At 42.2% G+C, this 26,295-nt stretch overlaps 1 protein-coding gene across 1 annotated transcript in view; it reads left to right on the top strand.

Annotated features, from left to right (window-relative positions):
• Positions 1 to 26,242, top strand: part of USH2A (usherin) — a 409,459-nt gene extending 383,217 nt beyond the window's left edge. Inside the window, exons 64-71 of the mRNA XM_013949903.2 lie at positions 9,841 to 10,050; positions 12,334 to 12,572; positions 13,277 to 13,494; positions 15,349 to 15,525; positions 16,754 to 16,837; positions 18,608 to 18,852; positions 21,084 to 21,317; positions 25,473 to 26,242. Of these exons, the coding sequence (XP_013805357.2) occupies positions 9,841 to 10,050; positions 12,334 to 12,572; positions 13,277 to 13,494; positions 15,349 to 15,525; positions 16,754 to 16,837; positions 18,608 to 18,852; positions 21,084 to 21,317; positions 25,473 to 25,562 (1,497 nt within the window). The 3' untranslated portion in view covers positions 25,563 to 26,242. The remainder of the gene's footprint in view (positions 1 to 9,840; positions 10,051 to 12,333; positions 12,573 to 13,276; positions 13,495 to 15,348; positions 15,526 to 16,753; positions 16,838 to 18,607; positions 18,853 to 21,083; positions 21,318 to 25,472) is intronic.
• The last annotated feature ends 53 nt before the right edge of the window (positions 26,243 to 26,295 follow it).

The following is a 26,295-nucleotide window of genomic DNA, read 5'->3' on the forward strand; positions in this document are numbered from 1 at the left end:
GTGAGAGTGCACATTACAGACCAGGTTCTTTGGTACCTGAGCTCCACTGCTTCTGTTGTTTTCTTTTTGGTAGCCAGAAGCCATACAGAATTAAATCTAAAAGGCTGCTTTATCATATTAGCATACAGTCTATCCAGCTGCTATTCTTACATATGTCTCAGAATCACAGAATCATGTAGGCTGGAAAGGACATCCAGAGGTCACCTAGTCACCTGCTTGAAGCAGGTCCAGCTAGAGCAGGCTGCTCAGGGCCATTTCCAGTTGAATTTTGAATATCTCCAAGGATGGAGATTCCACAGCTCCTCTGGGCAACTCGTTCCAGGGCATGACTACATAACCTCATAGTTCTCTTTGTATCTAATCTGTATTTCCCTTGTTTCAACTTGCGTCCATTTCTGCTTGTCCCATTACTGTCAGAGTCCTGGAGCCTGGAGGGAGAAGTGCAGTGGCTCTCTTCATAAATCAGTTCTAGCAGCAATCATTTGGCCAAGAAATGGACTCTGAAGGGGCAATTACAAAACTATGGAGGAGAGAGCCTGGGATGATATTAGAAAAGTGTACTTACTGCAGTATTCACAAAACCTTTCTTCACTGCTCGACAATCACAAAGCTCTTTCTTTCCTTCTGATGTTTCCGGTTTGGCAGCATGACTGTAAGGTAGCAGCCAGTGTGAAAAGGGTCTGGTTAGAGTCGTGCTGAAGGAAATGCAGAGTATCTGTGAGCTGGCTGCTTCTTTTTGCTGATTACAGGTGTATGGTTTTTGATTTCCTTCAGTCCCTAATGCCCTCTTCTCTAAACCTTAGTGAATTTAGCTGTATGAGAGATGCTGCATTACATTTCAAAGCAGAAATGATCACTTAAGCCTGGAAACTTTTTACACTTTAAATATATGAGGGTATATTCTCCTGCTGTTACATCTCTTGTGACCAAAGCCATTAAACCTTTCCTGGAAACAGCACACTTTAGGATGAACTACCTGTGTTTTAAGTGCTACTATGTAAAAATATTAAGGTTTCTTTTTCTTTCTCCCAGCTTTTCTTTAATGTCATCTGTAAGCCCAAAACAGTGTGAAGTCTGTTCTCCTATTATTGTAGTTTCCTTAAAGTGGAATTGTTGTTAGACCAGATCTCCTTATTATTTTGGTCCGGAACTCTAAGGTATGTAAACTCAAGTCCAGATAGGGCTTGGTGGGGATTGAGTAGTTGTAGCAGACACAAGTCCTACTTTGTAGTTAGGACTTTCTTTGCTAAAGAGAAAAATCTCAAGTTGTTTCTGATGTGGAAGTTGTAGATCTTGGCAGTGGGGTGTTCTTAGTTGCACGAGCTTTCAATTATCTCAATGAGAAGCTGGCTTTTGGGTTGTAGTCAATAGAACACAGACTTGCTTGAGCCAAAGCTTTTAGTGATTTGTTGGTGATGGGTAACTAAGAATGTCTCTTAACCTAATTCCTATGGGTTAACATGCTATATTCAAGACTTTGCTTTTTATTTTGGTTCTGCTCCATAACTGGGCTGAGCTGTTGACTGAGGCCTTAAATCATTTTTGTTTTTTTTCACGGGTGGCCATTTATTTCACTGTGAGAGGTTTTTGCATACACATGTTTGTCTTCTGCTTATGTCATTTGCAGCAGTCCTCTGGGATCTGTTCTAAGCCCCTCCATTGTTGATAATTTATATCTTGCCTGTGAGACAAGTTATTCATAAGTATAGGGCTTGGCTTTTGCTATTATGCTGATGAAACCCAGATTTATATTTCACTTAAACTGGATATTGATTCTGCTGTCTCTGCATTTGAGGCTTGTTTGCTGGACATAAAACTTTAAATGCAACTGAATTTCCTCCAGCAGAATGCAGATAAAATCAAAGTGCTGTGATGGGGCTCTCTCCAGCATTTTTGAGGTATTGAGATTTAGTTTGATGAACCCTAACAGCTTCTTTGGATCTAAAGTCAGGATTTTGGAGTTGTGTTTTTCTTCTTTCACTGGAAATTTCAGCTGAATATTTAGGGCTTGTAAGACTAGATGCAAAAGTTGCACTTTCAAAAAAGATGAAATGACTTTAGAGGATCATGCTGGTCAAAGGGACTATGCCCCCTAACTGCTTAGGTCACTACAGTTCAAGGGATTTAAGCACTTTCATTCTTTAGGGACCAGATTTTCGTAAGCATATTAGCACTTGCCAGGTTTCAGTGGGTTTTTCAGAGGCATTAAGATTCCAGCCCTCCTGTACTTGGAAATAATTACCTAGATCTTTGAAATTCCCTTTATCTATTTGTATATTTAGATATTTGCATTCTTTGTAGTGTTTGGCCTGTTAGCTATTTGTTGGAGTGCTGCCTGAGATCCTTAGCTATATTAAATAGATGCAATTGCATGATATCCTGAAGAAAACCCTGACTTAAACAAACCTTATAGTTAATGAGGCCTAGTGAGTTTCCAGGTGTAGTTTTTTGATTCCTGCAATATTTCTGAAACAGAATGTGTAGACTCTTCTCATGAATTGTTGGGGATGGTGTATAGTGTTATCGTATAACAACCTATAGACTCAGTCCTGTTTTTCTCAGCTGAAGGAAGGTCCTTTTGAACAGAGTGTGAGGCTTAGTTCTGTTCTGCAAAGCAGAATTGTCAGAGTGTGGTCTGATTTCCCTGCAGGTGCAGTGTCACTCTTCCACAATTGCAGTGAATTGTGTACTTAGACTACTTCTTTAGATTAATGGCATAATGTCTTCCTGGTTTTGAACACATTCTTATTTCCACTTGGCAGGCATGGAACATGCAAGAGACAGAAAAATAGGAATGGTGCTTTTCAGAAAGTTTTATTGCTCCCTGCAGAGGTTTATTCTCTGGGAGGACTGTCAGGCACAATGAGGCAGGTGGGTCTGCAGCACTGAAGATGTCTGCCTCCTTATTGCTGCAGGAGGGACAGCATTCCTCTTGCTTATAAAGTGTGCTTCTCACAGCCCAATTACTGCAGCCAAGTGCAGAATCTAGGAAATAATCTGAGAAATACCAAGGGGCAATATGTTTGGGTCCTCCCTCTCAAACTCTCAAAGAGAAGACAAATCATATTTCTGACACTAGAGAGATGATGAGAAAAAAAATGGGTGCAAAGTTGTGAAGGCTATGGCAGGAATGATGACATGGAGTACAGAATATTTCAGTCCTCTTGGTCACTTTCAGAGATGACAAGAACGACACTTGGTTTGCTGGTCTGTCTGTCAAATTGTTGGCTGAGCTTCAGTTTGTGTTGCTTAGTTACTACCAAAGAGCTAAATGACTTCTGTAGCTTAAAATGGGGTGAAACTGGTTTTCTGACCGGCCAGTGATGGATAGTCATCCATTTGAAATATCCCTCATCTTTTGGCTTCTTTTCATCATTTTAATTCACCATTTCTTCCCATCTCCCTGACAGAAAGATGCACTACAAAGTGGTGACATGAAATAAAATGCAGTTCTTTCTTTCACTCCCTGCTTGTCATCCCCTCTCCATTTCCTTTCTTTGGAAGAGTGGATTTTTCTTACAGGGTTCTTTGCACTCCCTTTTTCCAATAAACAGTTTCTCATGCCCTATCAGCATTAGGCTACCAATCTCAGCCTCAGCTTCTGAAGAGTAAAGCAGACATAACTTTATTGTTTTGCTGATATAATGGAGATCCTATGATATTCTAAATACTCTTTTGCTAAAGTAAATGCTTCCTTTGCCCTGATCAAGGGGGCACAGTAGGGAGAAGAGCTATTTGAAACTACACAATTTCTTTTTTTGAGCCCTACTCAAGGGATCATTTTTCTGTTGGCAACACCATCCTAAATTCAAGTGCACAAGCAGTGCGTTAATGAATCAAACCTCGAGTTTTGTTCATTAAACTAAATAGTGATATTAGACTGTATTTATTGGCTTCCAAGATTACTGGTTAGACTGCTACACCACCACTCTGGCAAGATCTTTCTTTTCTTGGTATATTGTGACTCTGACATACTCAAAACCATGGCAAGCTACCCTTTAAAATGACATTAGTGTGAGTACCAGGGGAAAATATACTCCAGAGCTGTAGATGACTTGATATGATTTCCTTGATTGTATCTTTTTATTTATGAGGCATAATTTATGACTGCTGAAAAGCAAACTAAAATGAGTGATGACTAACTACAGCCAAAGTAATAAATCAGTAGCGGAGAAAGAAGTGGTGATTTTGATCGAATCTATTGAATTAGCTGTTGCCCTTAGCCATTACAGGTATTGGAAAGACCTTTTAATATCTGCTTATCTCTCTCATGGGAATGTGGTAACTATCTCATTATATACCCATAGGAAACAAATTATTTAATTTTCTACCTTTTAGAGTTAAACCTGTTTACATCTCTCATTAATTACTCGTGTTATACTATGTTGTATGAAATGAACTTCCTTTAGAATTTGGTAATTTTGTTTTAGCCCCAAAGCATTTGCTTGTTGTCTTTCCCCTCCCCCTCCCCAGAGTGTGTTTAATGCTTTTGTTATTAGCAGTTGAATAGTGAAGATGAATAACAATCTTAAGAGGCTCAAATTATCATAGTGCTAGGAGCCTGGACCTAAAATCTATCCCATTATATATTTATGGCCTCTCTAAGTATGCTAACTGAATGCTGAAAAGGGAAAAGTATAGATTCGTGGATGAGCGATTAGAAAGCACACATTTGTTTACTACCTCTTGTACCCCTGGTCGTGAGCAGACATGATACTTTTTTCTTGTTCTTGCAGAATGCTGTTCAAAAACAACTAAAAATTGGGTGCTGTGTTTCTGAAAGTTACTGACATGACATCTTGGGACTTAGCTGCACAGCCCTGAATAGAAGTCATACCCTTAAAACATCTTTCTTTCTTGGAAAAGAATTGCCCTGTGAAAACTCTATACTTATGTAAGTGTAAGGTTAGAAATTGAAGCAAACTGGGTCAAGAAACCCAAAGAAAAGCCTCAAGTAGTGCTGTGTCTTTGGGACCTTTAGGAAACAAGTGGAGAAAGACAGAAGGAATGGTATGAACTCCTCTCTGCTGCAGTTCCTCTCTCCTGGCATGCACGGAGTAGTGCTGGCATGGAATTGGTTGTGGCAAGACCAGCAGTCTCAGGCATGTGGAGTCCTTGCATTTCCTAAGGGCAGGGACCTAAGTTGTACCTGACTCTTATACACAGGAATAAGGAGTTAAGTGCACTGGCTAGCATCTGGATTCTGTGCAAAACAGAAGGTCCCAGCTGTCCTTGACTTTAGAAGTCAGCAGGACCTCAGGACTGCTGCCTTCAGATAGGCAAGCTACCACCAGTCAGTCCACTCTTCTGGCTACTACTTCTTGCCACCCTTTAGTGGAAGTGAATGAGAATGAGGTTTCTTCAGTAATGGAGAGTTTCTCATTCTCCATAGTCTGTCAGCTGCCTAAGGCTCCCCTCTGCATGAGTAGAGAGGATTCCCTCTCAGGAACTTTCCTGTTGGTCACTGTGCTTAAAGCCATAATACCTGTCACGTTGTTTGAGCCAGGTCTGAGATGTGCGTGTTGTGAGCTGGCAGGCCATTTGTGCACCCAGAATATCTGCTGCCAAACCACTGCTCAGTTAGTTGTGCTTCTTCACATAATTGGAGTTATGTGATCAAAGGATTGCTGTTTTGTTTTGGGGGAGGGTTTTTTGTTTTTTTTTTTTTGGGGGGGGGGGGGCCAGGTACTGTTTTCTTCCTTAATTGTGGACTATCTTTGTCCTTTGAGGTGAGTTACTTTGAATGCTTTATTTTGGCAGCTTCTTCACCTTCCATTGTTCGTTACATAGATGCCACAGTGCTCACCTGGTTTATGATTCCTTTTCTTCTAGTGCTTTTCTTGAGATGCATGGTTGGAGAAGCTGCAGAATCAAACATTCAGCTGTTTCCTTCAGTTCCATTTAATGTCTCTCTTATATCTATGATTTTTTTGCCTTTAATGAGAGGAGTCATTGCTCAGCATTGCCACGGGACTGATCCTCAGTAAGTATCCAGGAAAACCTATGACTGGTATCATAGGTCGGAGTTTTAACAAGTCAGGTTCACTATGTTAAGGCTGTGGCAGTTTTCTCAGCACTTTCCATGCTGCTCCTCATGGTTTTTGCACCTTCTTGGCTGTGCTGATGAACTTGGATGTTGTCATATGATCATTTCAAGTGACAGCAAATCCCTGGTCTCTTCCAGGGGCAGAGGTCTGCGATGGCTTGTTTATGATGAAAAAAACCAAGCTAGCTTACTTGTAACTGGAATTCTCTGGTTCTCTGAATATACGATCTCCAGAGAGGTTTCCCCTCTTTCTCTCTGGCACCACTTCAAAGTGCTGTCTGGGCCGGGGGCCAGCAAAAAGATAAAACATTTTAAATAGTAACTCCTGTAGATGATTTTGGAGCCCTCTCCTGGCTTTTGGGGGACAATGCTGCCATTAACAGCTCTACATCTTTTGGCAGGGTACTGAGCCATGATGTCAGACTTAATGCTTTTGGAGACAGTATATTCAGAAAGTCAACTTAAAAGAAACTTCTTTTGTTGGCTTTCTGCTGTGTGTGCTATGTCATTTGATAAGTCTCTGCTTACCTGAGGTGTGATTTCTTCCCCTTTGCCCCATATGCCTGTTCTGCTCTGAGGTAACTTTTAAAAGCTTATGTTAGGGACACCAAGTAATGCTGCTGCCTATTAAGCTCTTTATATTTCTATATGAGTGCAGTTAAATATTTTTTGTGCTGATTAAGTCAGCTTTTAGAATGAATTTGTGTGAGCCCAAAAAACTTGACAGAAGTCCAAACTATGGCATTTTAGTTTAACCACGTTAACCAGGCAACATGTTTCAATCAGCTGTGATTATGTGGTGACTTTTGAGACTGAACTTCCAATTTTAATAGGCACTCCTAATTGTGACTGCTGTTTTCTTACTGTCTGATTTCTTCATGCATTGAAGTGGCTAAGCATTAGCATTTTCATCTGCAATGAGTGCTGTGCACTTACTGTGCAGAGTCTACAAACACTGATCAGATTTATTTGGATGGCCATTCTCGAAGGGAAATATTTTTATACCTATCCATCCTTTTACAGATGGTTAAGCAGAAGCAGAGTGCGCTATGGGAATCAAGCTTAGGTCAGTGTAAATCCAGAATTTAGATCCTCAAAACTCCTGCTGAGCTGTCACTGTTGTCTCCAAATCTGATGTTACAGAGTTTCACGGATACCTAGAGATTTTCTGTTGAAACACAGCTTGTCAGGGCTGAATAGGCTGGTGTCTGTCTAGAAGGCACTCTCAGGATATGCCTGTTGGTCAGGCCCACATGAATGCAGCTGTGACCTCGGTCTCTTTTTAAGAGGAACAGGCACATGGTGCTTGGGGGATGGACTGGAGCCTCAGGTCCCCTTTATCTCTGTGGGGAAAAGCTGGGCTAAAGAATTGTGTCTACTTGCGCTCTCTCTTACTCTACCCAGTCAATCTTGAATTCATTATGTTCATGCCAAGTGAAACAGCCTCAAAGGGAGCACCAAGAAAACCAAGAACGAAGCTGGGTTGGCTGCTTGCGCACTTCCCCTCTGGAGGGTGGCAGGCTTGAATCCCCTCCAGTGGAGCATGGGATTGAACATAAGTTACCTGCCTCTTGGAGGAGTCCTTTAAAACCTAGCTGTAGTATGAAAGGGGATGAGCATCCCCTTTTCCCTTATCCTAAGATGGTGTTTTAAAAGAAAGAGGCCCTGTTTTTCTGAAATAAGGCTTGTTTTCTGAAAGACAAGACTTAGGCACCTGTGATAGGAAAGGGATCAATGGAGGACGGTGTCTCCCTGCAGCCTTCAGTGAAGCATCTGCATGCCAGAAATGAATAAAATGGCAAGGTGCATCCCTCTCATCAGAATTTCCTAGACGTCTTATTCTGAGGACTAGTACTCCCATATACTACACAGGAAACCTCTGTACCTAACTTGTGGCCTTCAATTTTGCTGCAAGGAGCTTGCTAGGCAGTTGGAAGTCTGACATTGTTACACTCTGTGCTCATTAAGGCCACAGCCTGGAATAGAACTGGAGTGTTTGAACTAAGGTCAGTGTTGAGTCAACGCAAGTGGCACATTCAGAGCTGTTCTTTCTGTATGTATGTGGCTTATTTTTTTCCATAAAGATATATGCTCCTAGAAATGAACTACAGTAGGCAAATCTCTGTAGCAGCAAGGACTTAACTGAGATAGAGGGTTTGACCTATTGCAGTAAAGTGAACAGAGTTTGACTTTATGAGAAGTTCACAACAGAGATATATTAAGAGAGATATTACTGATTTAACTGAAAATGAAAGTACTTTGGCTGAGTATTTTATTGTAGAGTATCATCTGTACTTATGCAGTGTTTCACTAGACAACGGAATGAAGCAGTAACTTTGGTTTTGTAATTGGCAGAACCACAGTCTTCCAAGCCGTTGTGGTGTTTTTTGGCTTTCTTCCTTCCCCAGGCCCCTTGTGAAGGGTCCCATGGTCTTGGAACTTAATATTGCAAGCTGAAAAGACTCCAGGGCCAGTTTTGAAGACCTCTTATTTTATAACTTCCTTTTTTTTTAAGACACAATCTCACTGTCCACTTGCCCAGGTCTTCCACCCAGAGCAGATCGCACAAGAACATGTTTTACTGTAGTTAGAACTGCTCGACATGAAAGCTTACTAAGGAATACTTATACTAAAAATCGCTCAGACAGTCCGCTTGTATTGCCATTTAGATCTATCATTCTGATTGATCACTATGTGGTTGGCTAATATTGAGCCTAATTTAACCCTATACACTCACGCATCCATCTATTCTGTCTATTGTACCTGACATTCTACAAATTACTTACTCATGCAAATGATGACCTAAGGCAACCTTTTATGATATTCGTGTTTAATTATACAAATGGTTTTTGATAAATAAGATTATACATCCTTCCATATGTTTATTCACTCCTTGATGAAAGCAAAATTTAATTTTCATGCAGATTTGTTGGAGACTGTGTTTAATAAGTGCTGAGTTTTATGTAGTCTGCAGATCACTCCGGTTTTGGGAAGCTGACAAAATCAGTAGGCATAGTTCGTAGAGACATGTGGTTTTTAATCAGGCCTAATTCAAGCTGCTAAATTTTGAAATCTTGGAACTGAAACTGTTGCCTTTGTGCTTATGCAATAAAACAAATGTTGTGAAAATAAATGAGGGGTGCTGACTTAACTGTACTTTTCAGTGGATTTTATTTGTATTATGGGTTATTGAAAATGTTGCCAGATGATTGATACATTAATATATTTTAGAGGGATGATCCTTTAAAACTTTCCAGATTTAAAAAGCAACTAGAGTTTGCCTTGTGTGATTCAGTCAGGATGAACATACCTAAATGTAACATGGGCCCGGGCTGAATTGATTGGGACTGCTTGTGTAGATAAAGGAAGTGTGTAGAAGGGAGGCAATGGCAGAACTGGATATCAGTATTTTTGTTCAGATGTCTTTGAAAACATTGTTGATACTGATCATAGCTTCTCAAGGGTCCTCTCTATATGGTATGACATAGATAATGGTGGGAACTCAGAGTTTGGGGATCAGGTGTGAAGAAGACACATCGACACACACACTGCCTGAGACTTAAAATCTACTTCTTTTCCCTAAATATAATTGTGGGAAATACTCCATTCTTTTACTAGAAAGTCACTCACTCAATATAGGTGTTGGATAGCTGGCGAGAAGCATTTTGCATAGATGTCATTGTGCAGTGTCTTTCTCAGTATTAGTAAAGATGCACTAGCATTCCTGTCTAATTATGGATGTTTTGTAAGATCAAGTCCTTCACTGACAGTTTCTCTATTTTTATGCGCCTAAGGTGTGGTCAGTAAACTCTGCAGGCCGGACACCAAGTGGCTGGTCACGCTGCCGGACTGGCCCTGCCCCTCCTGAAGGCCTGGGACCCCCCCTGTTTCACACAGTGACATCCACAGTAGCCGTAGTGAACATCAGCCCTCCTCTTAAGCCAAATGGGTTAGTCAGTATCTACAGGCTGTTTTCTAATGATACCAGAGGCACTGATGTGGTGGTAAGTACTATATAAACTATTTTTGTACTTCCGTTTGAAACATATTTTTAGCTTTGACGGTTTTGTTCTTGCTAGGTGTTACAGTTTGTTACAGACTTTCTTCCTCTCTTGCATTCTCTTTTTTTTTCCTGCTCTGCAATGCTCTCTTCTGGACAAAGCAGGACCAACACTCTCACTCAGCTAAATGTTATGCTTCTCAAGAAACTAACCTCACCATTCAAACCCCTCTCACTTGGTAATATGCTGTGACAATGTGGTGAGAATCCCAAGTATTGTTCAGGGATGGCTAACTGTCCAAATGAAATACTTCCAGACAGCTCCTGCCAGCCCAAGTGGTTCAGGTGGAAACTGTAGCCAGTAAGAAATCGGTCATGTGCTTTGGAGATCATAGAGTTCTGAGTTCAGAAGAGAATGCTGTACATGAATTGCCCTTAAAATCTTGCTTGTTATTAAGAAGCCCTTAGGAATAATGCAAGCAGCAAGATGACTTTTTCTGTCTTTGATGTCTCAGCCTAGACTGTCTCAAAAGATGTTCTTAATGGTGACTTGTAGAGGGGGATCTTAGCTGTTCAGGCAAATCTCAGCAAACCACTTCCTTACATAATCTCTGTTTTTTTGTGTCTATGTACATGTCAAATGGGAAATTCCATGTGTAATTGCAGAGTCAGTGTCTTCTCTAGCTTGGGAATCGCTGCGTTGGAGAGGCCCACAGGAGAGATTCTGAAGGGTTCTGTATCATCCTGAAAGGTTTCCTCATTTTTTAGGTGTGCCTGGCCTTCGGACCTAGGAGGCTTCCCGTTCACTAGCATGGGAGCTTGGGAGCCAAGAAAGAATGGCTTTACATATGTGTGTGATAGCAGACTGCTGTTATTTCTTTGTTTTTGCCCAGGAAGGTTTAACAGATATGAAGAGACTGCAGCAATGCTGGAGATGCTTCAGCAGGGCTGAGGTGCATCTTGGGTTTTCCCCTGAGACAGAATCCATCAGGTGTCCAGAAATGACCAAAGTCGGCTTAGCTAGGAAACCTGCACAGCTTCATTAGACTTATAAAATGGGGGGATGTGGGTAAAGTGTAGGGCTGCAGAAGGTGCCTGGAGATGTACCACCAAATCAATGCAAAATACTTGAATACCTTTTGCCTGTAACATGATCTGTTTGCCTTTTACGAGTAGATAAATGTTTTATCTGGTATGAGGGGTTTTTTCCTTGTCCCATCTTGCTTTGCTTGGAAGTGCTGGGGACATCTTCCCAAGTTGTCAATGCTGTCCATGAATTTAAACTGCTTACTGACTGAACACTACACATTTATTCCTCTCAATGTCATTGCCTGCGTCTGTGTCACATTCAGCCAGCTCATCTCACTGGTACCTGTATGGCTTTCCATTTTCATCCCCTCATACCTGCCATGCTGCTGTGTTGTCTCTGGCACTGACATCATACAGTACCAAGTACTTTCTTTTGTTTGTTTGACTCACTCCTTCCTATTTTCTTCTGCACTCTGCTGAATCAGGTGCAGCCAGTGGAAGCAGGTCTTGCCTCTTGATGGTGTTTTCTGCATATTTTGATTACTTTGGCTTTAGAAGCTATACCCACAAATGACTATGGCTGAGAGGTGAAGTGGCAGTTTCTGCAAGCAGTTTCAGAACAAGAACACAGTTTCCATTGTCAGAACTGTGAAGTCTCCCTTATTGAGTGTAGGAGAGTTGCCTACAAGCTCATTGAACACCATAGCTGTTTGAATGCAGGGCAGCATTGCATTGGCCCTCAGCTCAGAGGCCACCCTACTGCAAAGTATGTTATCCTATCATGTAAACTTCATACCAGACATTCCCATCACTCTTGCCAATGCTGTATCCTGTATCCAAGCCAAGGAAGTCTGTGAGATATGCATGTGTATTTGCTACGCTGACTTACCATGGAGCCTTTTTCCACATTCATTTCTTTTTGCTCCAGTACCAAAGTCCAAAGTTTCTCCTTAAATATTTTCAGTTTTTCTGTCTGAGAATGACACTTACAACCTGACATACAGTGGTTACAGCTCAACTCAAGAGATTTGTGAGGCCACTGATGGCATGGGCTTTCTCTTTGAATGGTACCCCTTTTAACTTTGTAATAGGAAGAAAATGAATACAGAGTTCCCAGTGCACAGCAGCTGCATTAATGTCAGACTTAGCAGACATGAAGAACCTTGTGCCCTTCTTCTGGAGTTAATTCACCCCATTAACTCTTGCTTAGTAGTTATGCCGCTTGAAGCTGTGTAAAGTTCCCTCTTAAATTTTATAGCTATCAGAAGGGACTGCCACCCAGCAGACAATATACGGGCTAAAACCTTTTACCACATACACCATTGGTGTGGAGGCCTGCACCTGTTTCAACTGTTGCAGCAAAGGACCCGTTGCCCAAATCACCACGCAGCCAGCTCCACCCTCTGAGCAGCCCCCTCCGCAGATCCGCACTGTGACCTCTAGGAACGCCTCTTTCCAGTGGAGTGCCCCACAGTCACCCAACGGCATTGTCACCAGGTAGGACCTGCAACCCAGCTGAGCCTTCCTGAATCAGCTCGGCGTGGTGGCAGAGCAGTTTTCCTGAATGTGAGCTGGAATCGCATAGCCAAGAGCTCTGGTCAGTCGTGACAGCTATGCTGCTCCTTCCCAGTGTGGGTGATGATATCCCATGTGGCCTAAATTCCATCCAGGAGATGTTCACTCGCAACAGTTGCTTTTCTCCTCAACAGGCTATTGGGGAGATGGATGCAGAGAGAAGGGACTCTTTTGTTATGCCCCAAATTGTCAGTCCCCAAAGCCAGGTATGGGGAGGCAGTGATGAGGTGGGAGTTCTGGAGGTCTCTGGCTGCATCAGCCACTACTATGAGTGGAACTAATTGCCTGACAGCTGTGTTTGCACGGCCAAAAGGTTGTGAGAACAACTGGCAGTGAAGGGACAGCTGCATCTTGTATTTACTAAGGCAAGTCAGCTATCTGATTTGCAGAACTGAGCAGCAAGGTAACAGGCATCAACAATCTCATTGTGGCTATGAATGACAACCATGATTGTCTGTAGATATCCTACAGTTGGGGCCAAATTCTCCAAGAGAAAAACTGGCATCAGGCCCATCTGTTTCTGGTAGCCAGGCATAAAGCAGCTGGGATGAAACGGTCCTCACTGGTTGTTTGGCTATTATATAATTAATACTCTTGATTAATCAAAATATCAACCTTCTTCTCAGCTATGAGCTCCATGTGTATATGGCTTGCCCCCTGAACCTACAGCCTGCAGTAAAGACCTGCAGTCCTGGCCCAACTGAAGTGAAGTATACAGGAAAAGGACAGAGTGCCAACGTGTCCAACCTTGAGCCTTACACAACTTACAACCTGAGAGTTGTGTCTTACAATTCTGTTGGCAGCAGCGCCTCGGAATGGATTGGTTTCACTACTGAAAAGGAGCGTGAGTATGAGAAATGATTCACAGATCAGAAATTCTTGTTTCTGTTGTAGGAGGCTGACTAGAGCCAAAGAAATCTGCCCCTTTGTGAAAGCTGATGTCCCTAAAAATCTGCTCTTACATGTCTCCAGTTACCATGCCTCTGCTGCCAATTCACTGGAATTCTGCTCTGTGGCTTGACTGCTCATTTCCTTAAGTATATTTCGTTGCTCATCATTTGAGTTTGCATCCTCTGTCTTCTGTGAAGAGGAAACCTTTTATTTTATTGAGAATGGGCAGCAAAGTTATAGAACATAAAATATTGAAGCAATACTAGAAGACTGACATGCAGTAATAAAAAATGTTGCCATAAACAATCCCTGGGAAAAGTGGACATCTTAAAAGAGACCTGGTGATTCTTTTCAGGAATAATCTTACTGTCCTAATTCAAGCCAAACTTCTGCCAGGGCCCATGGGAGTTTTACTTGGATTTAATCTGAATGGATCCTCAAGTAAGAATTTGTTACTATCAAACAACCACACAGTACTTTATGGTCATGTGGTGATCTGCATGGAAATTAAACATGCAGGACTTGTGCCTACAGTCAGAATAGATTTTACCATCAAAACTGAATTTGTAGTAGTCTAACATCAGCTTTTATTGAAAAGATCTATGGTGCTGTAGCTAGAGTCATTCTATAACAGATGAGATGGGCATTTCTCCTCAGCCTGCCAAATCAGGACAGAGGATGTTAACTTTTTATCATATACCCTGAGTGTCAGGATTTCAGAATCACCTTTCCAGAAAACCCTTTAGCAGCAATTGCTAGTTCTGCCTAGTAGTTATTAAAATGTATCTATCTATCTGCTACATTGTGGGGGATCCTCAGCTGAAAATCTGGGATGGAACAGCCCCAGATTTTCTTTAAAGTGATCATTTAAAAAAAGGCTTCATCTCTAAAGCTGTGTTTTGTTAAATTGCACGCTATTGAAGTAGAACATTATAACAAACTCTTAAATGGAGAAAATTCATAACAACCAGGTATCCAGAATGAAAGGGTTTGAAAGCCAGTTTCTAACCCCTGCCCACTGGGTCTGCCGCCCTTCTGCAGTCTTGTTTTTCTTGCCTCGCTGAACTACTCCCAGCCTGTTCTCCTGAGTCAGTCTGAAGGTCTCCTTCTTCTTGCCTGGAAGACTTGATTTGGTGAAATTGGGCAATTAGCAGCAAAGTGCAGCTGGACAAGCTGCTTTCTTATGAACAAACCAGCACACAGCGGGCACATGGTTTAATGACAAAGGCACAAGAAAGCACTGCCTTAAGTCTTTTGTCAGCAGGCTACTGAGCCCAACTGATGAACTCTTCCTCCCCAAAGTGAGTTTTGTGGTTCTGTTCTCTCTGCCTGCTGTCTGCTCTTGCTTTTCTGAAACACAATGTTTTCATGTATTTGCATACGTTAAAAGATAATCTTGGGCAATATCTTGGGGCTTGCAAAAGCATTCTTTCCTTAGCCAGTTTGGTTTCCACAGCCAGGTATACTGTTAGGTACAAGCTGAAGGCATACAACCTCCTATATCTCCCTGTCACCCCTATTAAGCTGGGGTTTAGCTTATACAGTTTTTGTGTTTATGCCACATGTTGAAAGGCAGAGGAAGGGAGGTGTATGCTTTGATTGTAAAGATATTATGAGACATTTCTGATTTCTCGACGTAGAGGCTGGCATGCCGGGGCAGCTTTCTCTTTTATCCTTGCATCTTCCTGTTCACGCACATGTATGTGAGAGCGAGCGAGCTTGTATCATTTTTTAGTCTCTGTCTCTACGCTGTATAACTTAGAGTTATGCCTGTTGCCTAGAAATGAGCTTTTTCCTTCTTCTGCAGCACCGTGGTACAAGGCTCCATTCTCAGTTGTCAGCAATTTATCTACCATCCACATAGACTGGAGCCGAACTTTTGTACTGAATGGACGCCTGAAGGAGTACGCGTTAACTGAGAGTGGACAGCGCATCTACAGTGGCTTTGACACTGAGCTGTATTTGCCACGGACATCTGACAAAAGTCAGTTTCAATTTCCTATATCTTTCTCTCTGTGAAATACTGTTGGGCTAAATTAATATTATTGTGTGCTAAATTTAAGAAATATCTCTCCATAGCCACCCCAAGCTAAGAGCACAGGAGACACCTGTCACTTGCTAACTGAATGCAACCCCTCTGTTTAAAAATATCAAAAAAAAATCAAAACTGCTCTCATGCATATCTGGGCTGTAGAATAGGGGAAGAAGCTGGAGGAGTGAAATCTAGATTCTACCAACCAGATAACCAAGAGCTTGGTTCAGAGACGCTGTGAGGTTCATTTTGTGGGCTTTGTTCCTGCTCTTCCTCGTAAGTGGAGAAATGAATGGAAATCTAGGAAACAGCTCTAGCTGCCTATGACTACCCTCTGAATCTTTGCTGAGTGCTCTGCCCCAAATCACTGAACTGCATCTAAGCAGATGCTTGAAATGAAACACCTAGGAGCTAAGCTTCCCTTAAATGTTTTACCTGGCTGGGTGATAATGCTTTGGTTCACTGTGAGAGTTTTCCCAAATCCTGGACTTTGGCTGCAATTCCACCTTTCAGGGTTGAAAAAACATGGAAGTCATCAGCCTCAGAAAAGACTGTGGAGCCTGATTTTTTTCTTTAAAGCAAATCAAGTCAGCAGCTCTTGGAATCAGCTGTGTTTTGAATGGTGGTTTTTGTTTCAAAAATTTGTGGCCTTTAAAATACAAGCAAACTCTGACAACGGGGGAAAAAACAAGAAAAGATATCTTCTGTTTTTAAATGCTTTTGTGGTATTTAAGGGATTTCATTGTTTTTTTATTATTTCTGGATTACTGCAATGATGCTAATAATTTTTTTTTTTTAACTCAAATGTTCTTAACAAGTCTGAATCAGCCATGAACTGAGTATGAGGGATTTGGGGCACAATGATGAATAAATTGAAAGTTGCTAACTGCATGTCATTGGAAGAGGGAAGATTGGGTGGTAAAATGGGAATATGATTTGTGGCAACATCATAGTGGGGGCTGCTTATGATCTGCCATAGTTTATAGTTTAGAAGTTTAATACCCTGGTATAAGGGATTATGAGGCTCTGATGTGGGGCTTATCTGGGTTATGTGCTATGCCCATATATAACTTGGCTTTTCTCAGACTTGGCTGCCTCTACTGGTGGATCATGGTGAAAAAGTAGCACCTAAAGAATTTTCTTTTCTCCTGCTGATACATTTTCCCACCTTTTTGCTCAGCCTTTTTCTTTCAAGTGACCTGTATCACTGATGAGGGGACCGCCATGACACCAGTCATCAAATACAGCACTGGAGATGGACTTGGTAAATACATGAAGAAATTATCTAGCACCTACTGATTTTATGTGATTGTGGTAGGTATTTGATATGTAGTACATGCCAGACAGAATGGAATCTCATCAGTAGATCCTTAGTGCCTTAAGTATAAGGTATGCAGATAATGTGTCTTTTTTGCCATGGATGAATTTCAGTTTCTTTACATCATGATCAGATTCAGATCCTTTCTGTGGCCTTGTAATGGTTTCTTCTTTTATTTTCACACAGTCAATTAATTTGCTCCCAAATGTAGTGCTTTTTTTGTAGTGTATAGTATCTGTTCTTTTTCAGATTTTTAGCTCCAAATTAAGATTATATTGAATTCTAATCCTTTCCTCCCACATTCCTCCTTAGTCTGACAATGAAAATACACATCCTCTCTTCTTCTCCCTGTCCCCTCAACAAGTCCTTCCATCCAAAGAAAGAAGCAAAGCACCAGCTCCTTGTGTATGATCCTTCAGCCACTTATGGTTAGCAGTTACACCTGGGACGTGTTTCCCTAACCAATTTATGAGAATGTCACATAAGATAGTGTCACAAGTCACACTGGAAAGACCAGGTTTATAGCACTTACTGTTTTCCTGCTGTCCAGGCTCTTTGCCTGTTTCATGCAATTGAAGTAGTTTGATGTGATGAAATCCAAGTCAGCTGTTGTCTATTGTCTTGTAGATGCCAACCACAAAAAAGTTTCAGTTTCCCATCTCCTTAGTTTTCTGGGAAACAAAGTTAAGTGGGAACCATTTCCTGTCCTCATGTATCTCTCTGACATTGCTTTTGTTCATTTATTTATTGGTTGAGTGGCCTCTTGTTCAGCATCTTCTTAAAACAGATGGGCCTTGTCTTTGCAATTACTTCTTGCACAGGAGTTCCATCATGTCCCTTTTTGTGATCTCGCTCCATCCTCCTGCAGAATTTCAGGCCAGGCTGCAGCAGAGATGATGTAAAATGTTCCCAGTTGCTCTACATCTGTCACCTTCCACAGTCAGTTCCTTTGTTATATTGACTGCTGGTTGTATCCAGAGTATATTGCCAACTGGATCAGCAGCGCAGGCAACTTGCAGCGGAGGCTTGCAAGTGAAGATGATGGGAATTCTTTAGCAAAGAATCTGGATGCACATGTTGGGTTGCAAATAACCAGGAATTCCTGTCACTGAAATTTCTGATGCTTGTGTCATGTGTGAGCAAAGCCAAGTGGCTGATTTTTTCTAATAAGCTGGGGAAGGAAGAATAAGATATTTCATATTGTTTTGTTTTGTATTAATTTATCACTAGTTTCTGTTCAGTCTTTCTCCCAGTCTCCTTTTAACTGCACAGGCCTGCCACCACACAGTATTGGCAATGTGCTGGAGAGAGAGAGAGAAAATGTCCTCTCTCTGTGCCTCTCTGAAATTACTGTAGTCATTTTCACTCCTCAAGGTTACTTGGAGAACCCTTTTTTCCTTTTTTTTTCTTTTTTTTTTTTGCATTCCACCTCCACCGCCTCCTTTCTCAGGAGCTGCTGATGCAGTGGTGATTTCCAGCCTGAGCAGCAATGCCAGAACTTTAAGCAGGGTCTCTTGAGGGTAGTAAGCTTTTTATTATAGCCCGCTAGCATATTGAACCATTATGCCACCTTGAACATAAGTGCAAATAAGCACATGACAACAAACTGACTTAAATTTCTGCCTAATTTATTAGAGAGAAAAGGGATTGCATATTGTTAAATGGCTTTCTCAAATAACATTCCATTTCTCCCCTACTCCCTCTTGATATTTACAGGTCTGATCTTGACGACACCTGGAGAGAAGGACAAAGTGGAGGCCAAAAGTGCAAAATTCTACAATGAGCTGTGGTTTGCAGTGTTGATGGTAGTTCTAGGTTTGATCCTCTTGGCTATTCTTCTCTCCTTAATTCTTCAAAAGAAAGTCCACAAGCAACCCTATGCACGAGACAGACCTCCTTTAGTTCCGCTCCAGAAAAGAACATCACCAATGAGTGTGTATTCATCAGGTGAAACCCATGCGGTATGTTGGGCAAAATGCAATGTTCTGCACCCCTCTTGTTATTCTTTTATCTGGACGTTTTTACCTCCATCATTTTGTTGCACTCTTGGTTAGCAAAGGATGGCTGTCCAGGATTGGAAAGGGGCTGTCTGGTCTACCTATGAAGGTGTGAGGTATCCTCACAGAGAACCCAGCTACAGGCATTTAGTCCAGAAAGATTCCTGCAGCACCTGGTCTGCAGGACCTGAAGTGTTTCTGATGCCTTATGACAACATTTGGATCTGTAGTAACAGAAAGATCCAAAGCCACTGCTGCCCACTTGATGTTAGCTGTTGTCTGCAGTAGAACTGTGGAGAAAAGGCCTGTGTAAGCTATGGCATCTGGAAGGTAGGTTTTCAAAGAGGCATGCTGGGAGAAAATAGGTAGTAGAACATACTTTTCAGAAGAACTTTTTGTGTAGACCCAACTGTCTGTTGTGAATGGCTAACCAGGATCCATTTTGACAGTCTTTTCCATGAAATGTTCCTGCAAAAAACAGGACTTAGGAACAGAGTCTGTCTTTCTAGTGTCCACACACCATCCAGCTGGAATGCTCTAGGATGAGCTCCTTGCTAGGAAGATTTGGGGGAGAGTGAGTCTGACCAGGGAAAAGCTGGGAACCTTAACAAAGTGTGCCTGTGTGTATGCATGCACACAAAGCCACATCGGGACCACCAGAGGGATGGGAGAAGGACTGCTGGTGAGTGATAAAAGGGAAGGCTTAGCATCTTTTTTATTATAGCAAGTTATAATTCTGTAAAAAAAAAAAAAAAAAAAAAAAAAAAAAGGCACGAAGAGCATGCTCCACCATGCTCAAAAAGAATAGTAGTACTATCCTACCCTTTGATGAAAAGCAAGGCAAAAGGAATATGGTAATTATGAGACCGAGAATTGGAACAGCAGTGCCCTCCCCTTTCATGCTTCTTCCCAGACATAGGCCAGAAAACCACTCCAGTTGTCACTTCTCAGCTTCTTTTCCCTGTAAGCGCCATCAAGCAGGGTAGTGACTCCTGCATCCTTCACGCATTCTGTTACTTCTTGTCTCAGTGCCAAGAAGCTGCATCTGTGCCCCAACTAAGCAGCTCTTGGAAACAATGGAACTTGCAGTGTGTCCCTTCTCCTGGCAAAGGCTAAGAGTGTAAGAAACTTCCTTTTTGGTCTCATGGTTTTGATTCCTTTTCTTCTACAGTCTGTCATATTGTATTGTTCCTCTTGACTTTAAATGTCTTTGCTGTTGGCATGCCTGCACAATTGCTTTTCAAGTTCCTGCCCTTTTTTTTTTTTTTTATTCTTTTTTCTTTTTTTATAAAAGCTCATGGAGTTAATAGAAATGAAAATTCTACAGTGCATCAATTGAAGGACTAATCTGAAAAGCTAGTATAGCGCTACTATGAAGTGCCAAAATTGCTTGTGTTTTACAATTGCTAGCGAGGTCATGCAGCAAGCAGTGCTGGCTGCCCACACAGTATTTGATGACCAGTTAAAAGTTAAATAGCACCTCATCTCTGCCAGTTTCCCTACTCCCTCACATCCTGCTACAATGCCCCCCCCCTTCACTGAGCTGCAGCTAATTCACAACCTCTGTAAGGAGCAGAATGCACATTGCCATTGCGCCTTACTCTGCCCTGATGCTTTTCCTCCCTCTCTTTAATCTCAGTTTGAGACTGTTGCTGACACATCCGATTCATCAAGCAGTGTCACTCTCAAAAGTTACACAGTGCATATGGAGGTAGAGTTGTTAGCTTGGATATTTGCAAGATGTGTGATGTGCCAGCCAAACCAAAGAACATGCATGAAGGCATCTTATGTGGCATGTGTTTTTCCTGGTGGGTGAATGCCTACTCCCTGTTCATGTTAACTGAGAAAAAGCAAGTCTGCTAGCATGCTCTTGCTGTGCAAGTCTGGAGTATCATTCTGGTAGTCAAAACCTTTGGACCTCTGCCTGTTGGCTAATTAAAAAAAAAAAAGAAAAAAGGTCAGGGAAATCCCTGATTTTTTTGTTTTATTTTATTTTTTTTAATTGTACGACTGTCTGACAATGGGGAAAGGTCCATTTTTTTTTTTTCTTCTGTTTATATCTGTGCTTGATTTTTGAAGCGTGGACTTTTCTGGTCTCTTCCACTCCTGATTTCTTCTTTTGTTTTGTTAACTGAAGTGTTTGAGACCATGCCCTTTATTTTTTTGATTTATTGGTTTTTTTGCTTTCTTCTTAGGGGCTGGCAGATACTAAAATCCCAAGAGCTGGTTCTCCCAGAAACAACCGCAATGTCCATATTGCTTCTGTGGCACGGATACCAAGTCAGAGGCAGCTAAGTCGCACATACTCCCAAGCCTCTCTTCATCGTAGTGTCAGCCAGCTGATTGACATCTATGACAAAAAGTCTATTGTTGAAGAATCAGCTTGGGATGCCATTATTCGTAATCATGGCTGCAGTGGTCGTGGCTTGGTAAGGACTCCTGTTCCTCTGTGATGCTGTTGTGTGTCAGCTGCTAGCGATTTGTATGTTTTGTTAGAATCATGAAAATATTGTCCAGTCTATCAAAAGTACCTGGAGATATAATCAAAGACCTAGGAGGATATGGTCAGAGATTAGATCCTCAAAAGATCCTCCTGCCTACCGCTCCCTTCTGGAGCTGCAGGTGACCACATACTGCTCTAATGGGATGTAAAAGGTCCACACTCTTGCACATCACTCCTTGGTTTCCATTGAACCAATAACTCCATGACCTACTTGGCACACAAATCTTGAACTCATAGGCTTTTCTCTCCATGCATTTCAGCAAATGTGTATAGGGTTGTGTCATGGCATCCTCACACGTCTAGTGCCAGAAGTAGAGGCTTGCAGTCTGGTGACTCCAGTTCTGTGGCCTTGTAATAGTGTGCTGAGGGGACCCACTCTCTGCTCTTGCTCAGTCCCTATGCAGCCATCACAGGAACCCTCAGTTCATCTAGCAGTGACGACAAATGACATCAAACTCTGTCGCCATAGGACTAAACAGCCAGGGTTGTGGGGGCGGGGGGGGGGGAGGGGGAGGCACGCATGAGGACAGACCTTATGTCCTTTGAAATGGGAGAGGTCACAGCTCTTCTGAAAGGCTAAGGAAACTGGCAGAGTTTTTCCTTAAGATGTTGGCACCACTTGCCAGCACAAAAGCAACTCTTTGCAGCCTGAAGAATGGCCGAGTGCTTGCTGCGGAGGGCAGGAAAGTAAATGTCGCAAAGTCAATGCTCAGAATGAAGTTTGCTGTGTAGTCTGGTTGCAGTGGGAGAGAATCAGTGTGGTAGAGGTTGGCTCTCTTGGTGAAGGGCCAAATCAAGGTTGTTGTGGGTTCAGTTTTTGACTATTTGCTTCTGTACCTGGACACGAGGCTCTTCTCTTGACTAGTCCATTGCGAGTCAAACCAAGAAACAGAGAGTGTGTCTGCCACCAACCATTTACTACTGCTGCTGGCATATTGGTTAGGCCTCAAGAGGTTATGATGCTGTAAACACTCACAAGCTGCTCTTAATAGTTTCAAAGCTGTGTGCCTTAGAGGTTTGGGGCGGGGGGGGGGGGTGTAGGGAAGGGAGAAAGAGAGCGAGAGCGAGAGAGAGAGAGAGAGAGAGAGAGACCGTGCTGGGGAAGGGGGGAGTGGGAGAGAGAGTGGGAGAGAGGGGGGAGAGAGAGAGAGATGGGTGGGGGGGAGAGAGAGAGAGAAAATGAGAGCAAGAGAGCATGAGTACATTCTTCCTCCTGAATGGCTAGGACAGGACTGCCCAGTGTCACCATAGTGGACTTGAACACTCAGGTATAAGAAGTTATGTTTCTTGAGTCCAGGAGAATGGCAACTGCCATTCCTCTTTGGCCCCAGGAAATAGGCTTTATATGTAGACCACCACCACTCCACCGCCAGCCCCCAGCCTCCCCTGAGCAAATGTGTTGGCCTGGGTTCTGGGGCCAGCGAGAAGGAAGTATTTCCTGCCCCCCGCCCCCCAGCCAAAGCTAATGCTAAGTAGAAGAGTTCTTAAAAATAAATAAATAAATAAATAAACACAAGGGATGGGTGTGAAGGGCATGTCAAGTAGTAATAAAGTTAATATGTGTATATGGTTGTCATTGATTGGCTCTTGTCCAAAATATGAAGTGAGCTGGAGGAGCATGGTATCACTTATAAATCTAAGGCACTTCCTTGGGAGTTCTTCTTCAATGTTCCAAGCATTTAGAAGGGCTGGAACCTATATGTATGCTGTACTACTGGGGTCACTACCATTGCTGCCATACCTGCTTAGACTGTAAGAACAGCAGGACCAAGGATAAAGCCGAGGTAAGCATGCTTAAGTCCAGGCAATGTTCCTGTAGGTGCAGATGCAGGATAATTTTACAGCTTGCATTGATTGTCAGCTAGCTCATGGACTTCCTGAGCCAGCAGTATTGGCTTTGTAGTTAATTGCCCTCAGTGGCTGCTTCTTCCCTTACTTTCTTGGGCCACATTTGAAACTGTTCAGGGGTTCCACAACTTAACTATAAGCTCTGTGCAGAGCTGTCTTCTTTCATCTGGTTGAGACTCTTCTGCTAGTTTTCTGTGATTTCAACTGCTACTACCTGTGCTGGAAGAGACTGAGGCCAACCTTCCCTGCGTTCTTCATGCTACCCTCCGTTTCATTGAACTCCTTTATATCTGTGCTCTTCCCTTTGCACATTTTCCACATAGCCTACTTGGTTATTAGGCTTACAGAAAAATTCCATTCCTTTGACCACTATTGCCACCTTTCTCTGATCCTTTTGCAGTTATACCATATCCTTGTGGAGGTGTGCACATTCAAGATGTGTGTGCACAGCAGATTTATACCCCAACATAGTAATTTTCTATTTTGATCACTCCATTCCTTTTCTCACAGTTCCTAACATTCAAATTGTTTGTTTGGTTGGTTTTTTTTTTGACTTGACCTTGAGCCTCATTCTGACAGCTGTCATAGCTTCATGATTTTATTTCTTGCAGGCTAACAGTCAACCTAGGATATTCCTTTATAAAAATCTAGTTAGCCAAAAGAACACTCCTGATGTCAAAAGTGGAAACTCTTGCTCCTAACTGCCTGCTTCTCAGTGCTAACAAACACTATGATTTGTTTTAGCTTGCAAACCTGCACCCCGGGGGGGGGGGGGAGGCTGAGTAACTTGGGGCTTTCTGCAAGTTTTGTTGTTCCCCCACCTTTTTCCATCTTGCTGTTGAATCCATTGGATGGCTGAAGTGTCCTAGCGCAGATATCTACAGAACAGTACTGGTGATCTCTTTTCTCTGTGGAAACAGTCTGTTTATTTCTCTCCTGCTTCCAACTCCTTCTGGAGCTAACTAGTTCCTTAGAAGAATATTAGTTGAGGAACTTGTCTCCTGAACTCCAGGTTGGTGGCTACACTGACTGACTCCCCTTTGTCCATATACATGTCATTCCCCCCCCCCCCACACACACACACAAAAACCCCTCTGTTTGTTTGTTTGTTTGCAGTTTCTGCATGGATATGGTATATTCTGTTCTTGAAGAGGTTTGTGCAGAAAGCAGCAAGGCAGGCTGCATGGCTGGAGGTCTGTCGTATGACTCACTCAGGAAAACCCTGGATTCTAACTCTTCCTTCAATAGTTACTGTGCCTACGTGGCTGGCTTAAGGCAGTTTTTTTGTATCAAGCTATGAGAAACAAAGACAAAGCAGCAGCAAGCTCGAAGCCAGCAACTATGCTTGGCTCAGATGATGCTAAAGAGTGCTTTGGGCTATCATGAAGAAACATTTCTGGGGACTGGGAGGACAGCATGGGATATTTCTTTTGCAACAAGAAACTGTCAGGACAGAAATGGAGAAACAGCAGAGGTGGTTCTGAGGCCCTCAGTAGATTTCTTTCCCTTCTTCTCTTATTTACATTTTAGCACATGCAAACCCTTCTCCTTTGAGAGACCTCATTCTGCCAGCACGAGAGGCCTGCTTGGACTATCTATCTGACCTTGCCCAAACTCACAGAAGAGTAAAGGAATAGCATTGGTTTGTCAAAATGTTTCTCCTGCCACTGTTTCATTGGAGAGTCAAGAATGCCCATGGAGTCACTGAAGGAAGACTGCCATGACATTTGAGCATCCATCTGTAAACTATACAGAAAATATGCCAGAAATTTGGCTCAATGTATTTGCATGAGTGCATTTTGAGGGATTTGAGGCATTTTTTTAGAAGCTCGAGGAACAAGATCTTACCTAAATCAGTGGTGACTTGGTTGTTGTACCAAAACCAAATGTAAACATGTATTCTTTTTTTTTTTTTTTTACATCTCTCTGACTTCTCCATCACACTGTAACACACACTATTTTATTTACTGTTTGTAAGATGATATATAGTAATTTTTTTTTCCACTTCTTGTTACTATGAAAATCTAGTTGTTCTAGGGTCAGGTGCTTGAATGCTTTAGGTCCTTAGCTTGTGTTGGAAGAAAGACGAAAAGAGGTATGGAGGTAAAAAATGCATTTACTTGACCTGACTGTTCAGAGCCTGTGTGGGTGGGGGCGTAGAATTAAATGAAGATGATGATCTCATTTGGTCTGGTACACCTTTGGCTTACGTGACTTTTTTTCTTCCTAGCAGTACATAGATGAAGAGGATCTTGTCAATGTCATCAAAGGCTTCAGCACAGTCACCAAGGAGCACACCACGTTCACCGATACCCACCTCTGAATACCACAGCCACCTTCTCTAGAAAATAGAAAGTGGGTGTCTTGCCAAAAGCAGCCTGCACGGACTGCTTCCCTACCCCATGCCTACTAGTTAAGACATAGAAGAACTGTTTATTGGGTGAGGTTAGTTGTTAGCTTTTTCTTTCTCCTCCCCTCTTCTGTGATGCTGTGATATGCTAAGTTTTGTGATAGTACTGACATCCTGAAAAAGTAAGAAAGATAAGAACAGTTTGAAAATCCCTAAGTAAGTAAGTCATACAATAGACAAAGGCTGTGAAAATACTGGTTCTCATCTTTGTCTCTTTTCTACCTTTCACAGTTGAGTCTTTTTTTTTTTTTTTTTTTTTAAAGGACAATCTTTTACCTGTCCAAAATGCAGCATGTGGCTAAAAGCAGCCTTCCTGGCAGGATAGCTATGTCTTTTCTTGGCCTGACCAAGCTCCAGCACAAAATTGTGTTCATGTGTGGGTACAAATAAAGAACAAGTGAAGGAATTCCTATGGAATTGTTTTGCCCTTTGCATTTTCTGTCTCTCTCCCTTCCCACCTCTCTGCTCAAGTTAAAAAATAAAATAAAAATAAAAATAAAAAAGCCATCAAATAATGCTCAACTCTAAGCATGCTTTCTCCAATGCAGAAAAACTCCTCACCCGCTCCCTATTTAACACTTGCTGTCACAGCCTTCCCCTTTACTTGCATATTACTGATATCACTACAGGCAGCAAGATTTGTTCA

The sequence above is a fragment of the Apteryx mantelli genome, chromosome 3 (genome assembly GCF_036417845.1).
Source record: "Apteryx mantelli isolate bAptMan1 chromosome 3, bAptMan1.hap1, whole genome shotgun sequence".
NCBI lineage: Eukaryota > Metazoa > Chordata > Aves > Apterygiformes > Apterygidae > Apteryx > Apteryx mantelli.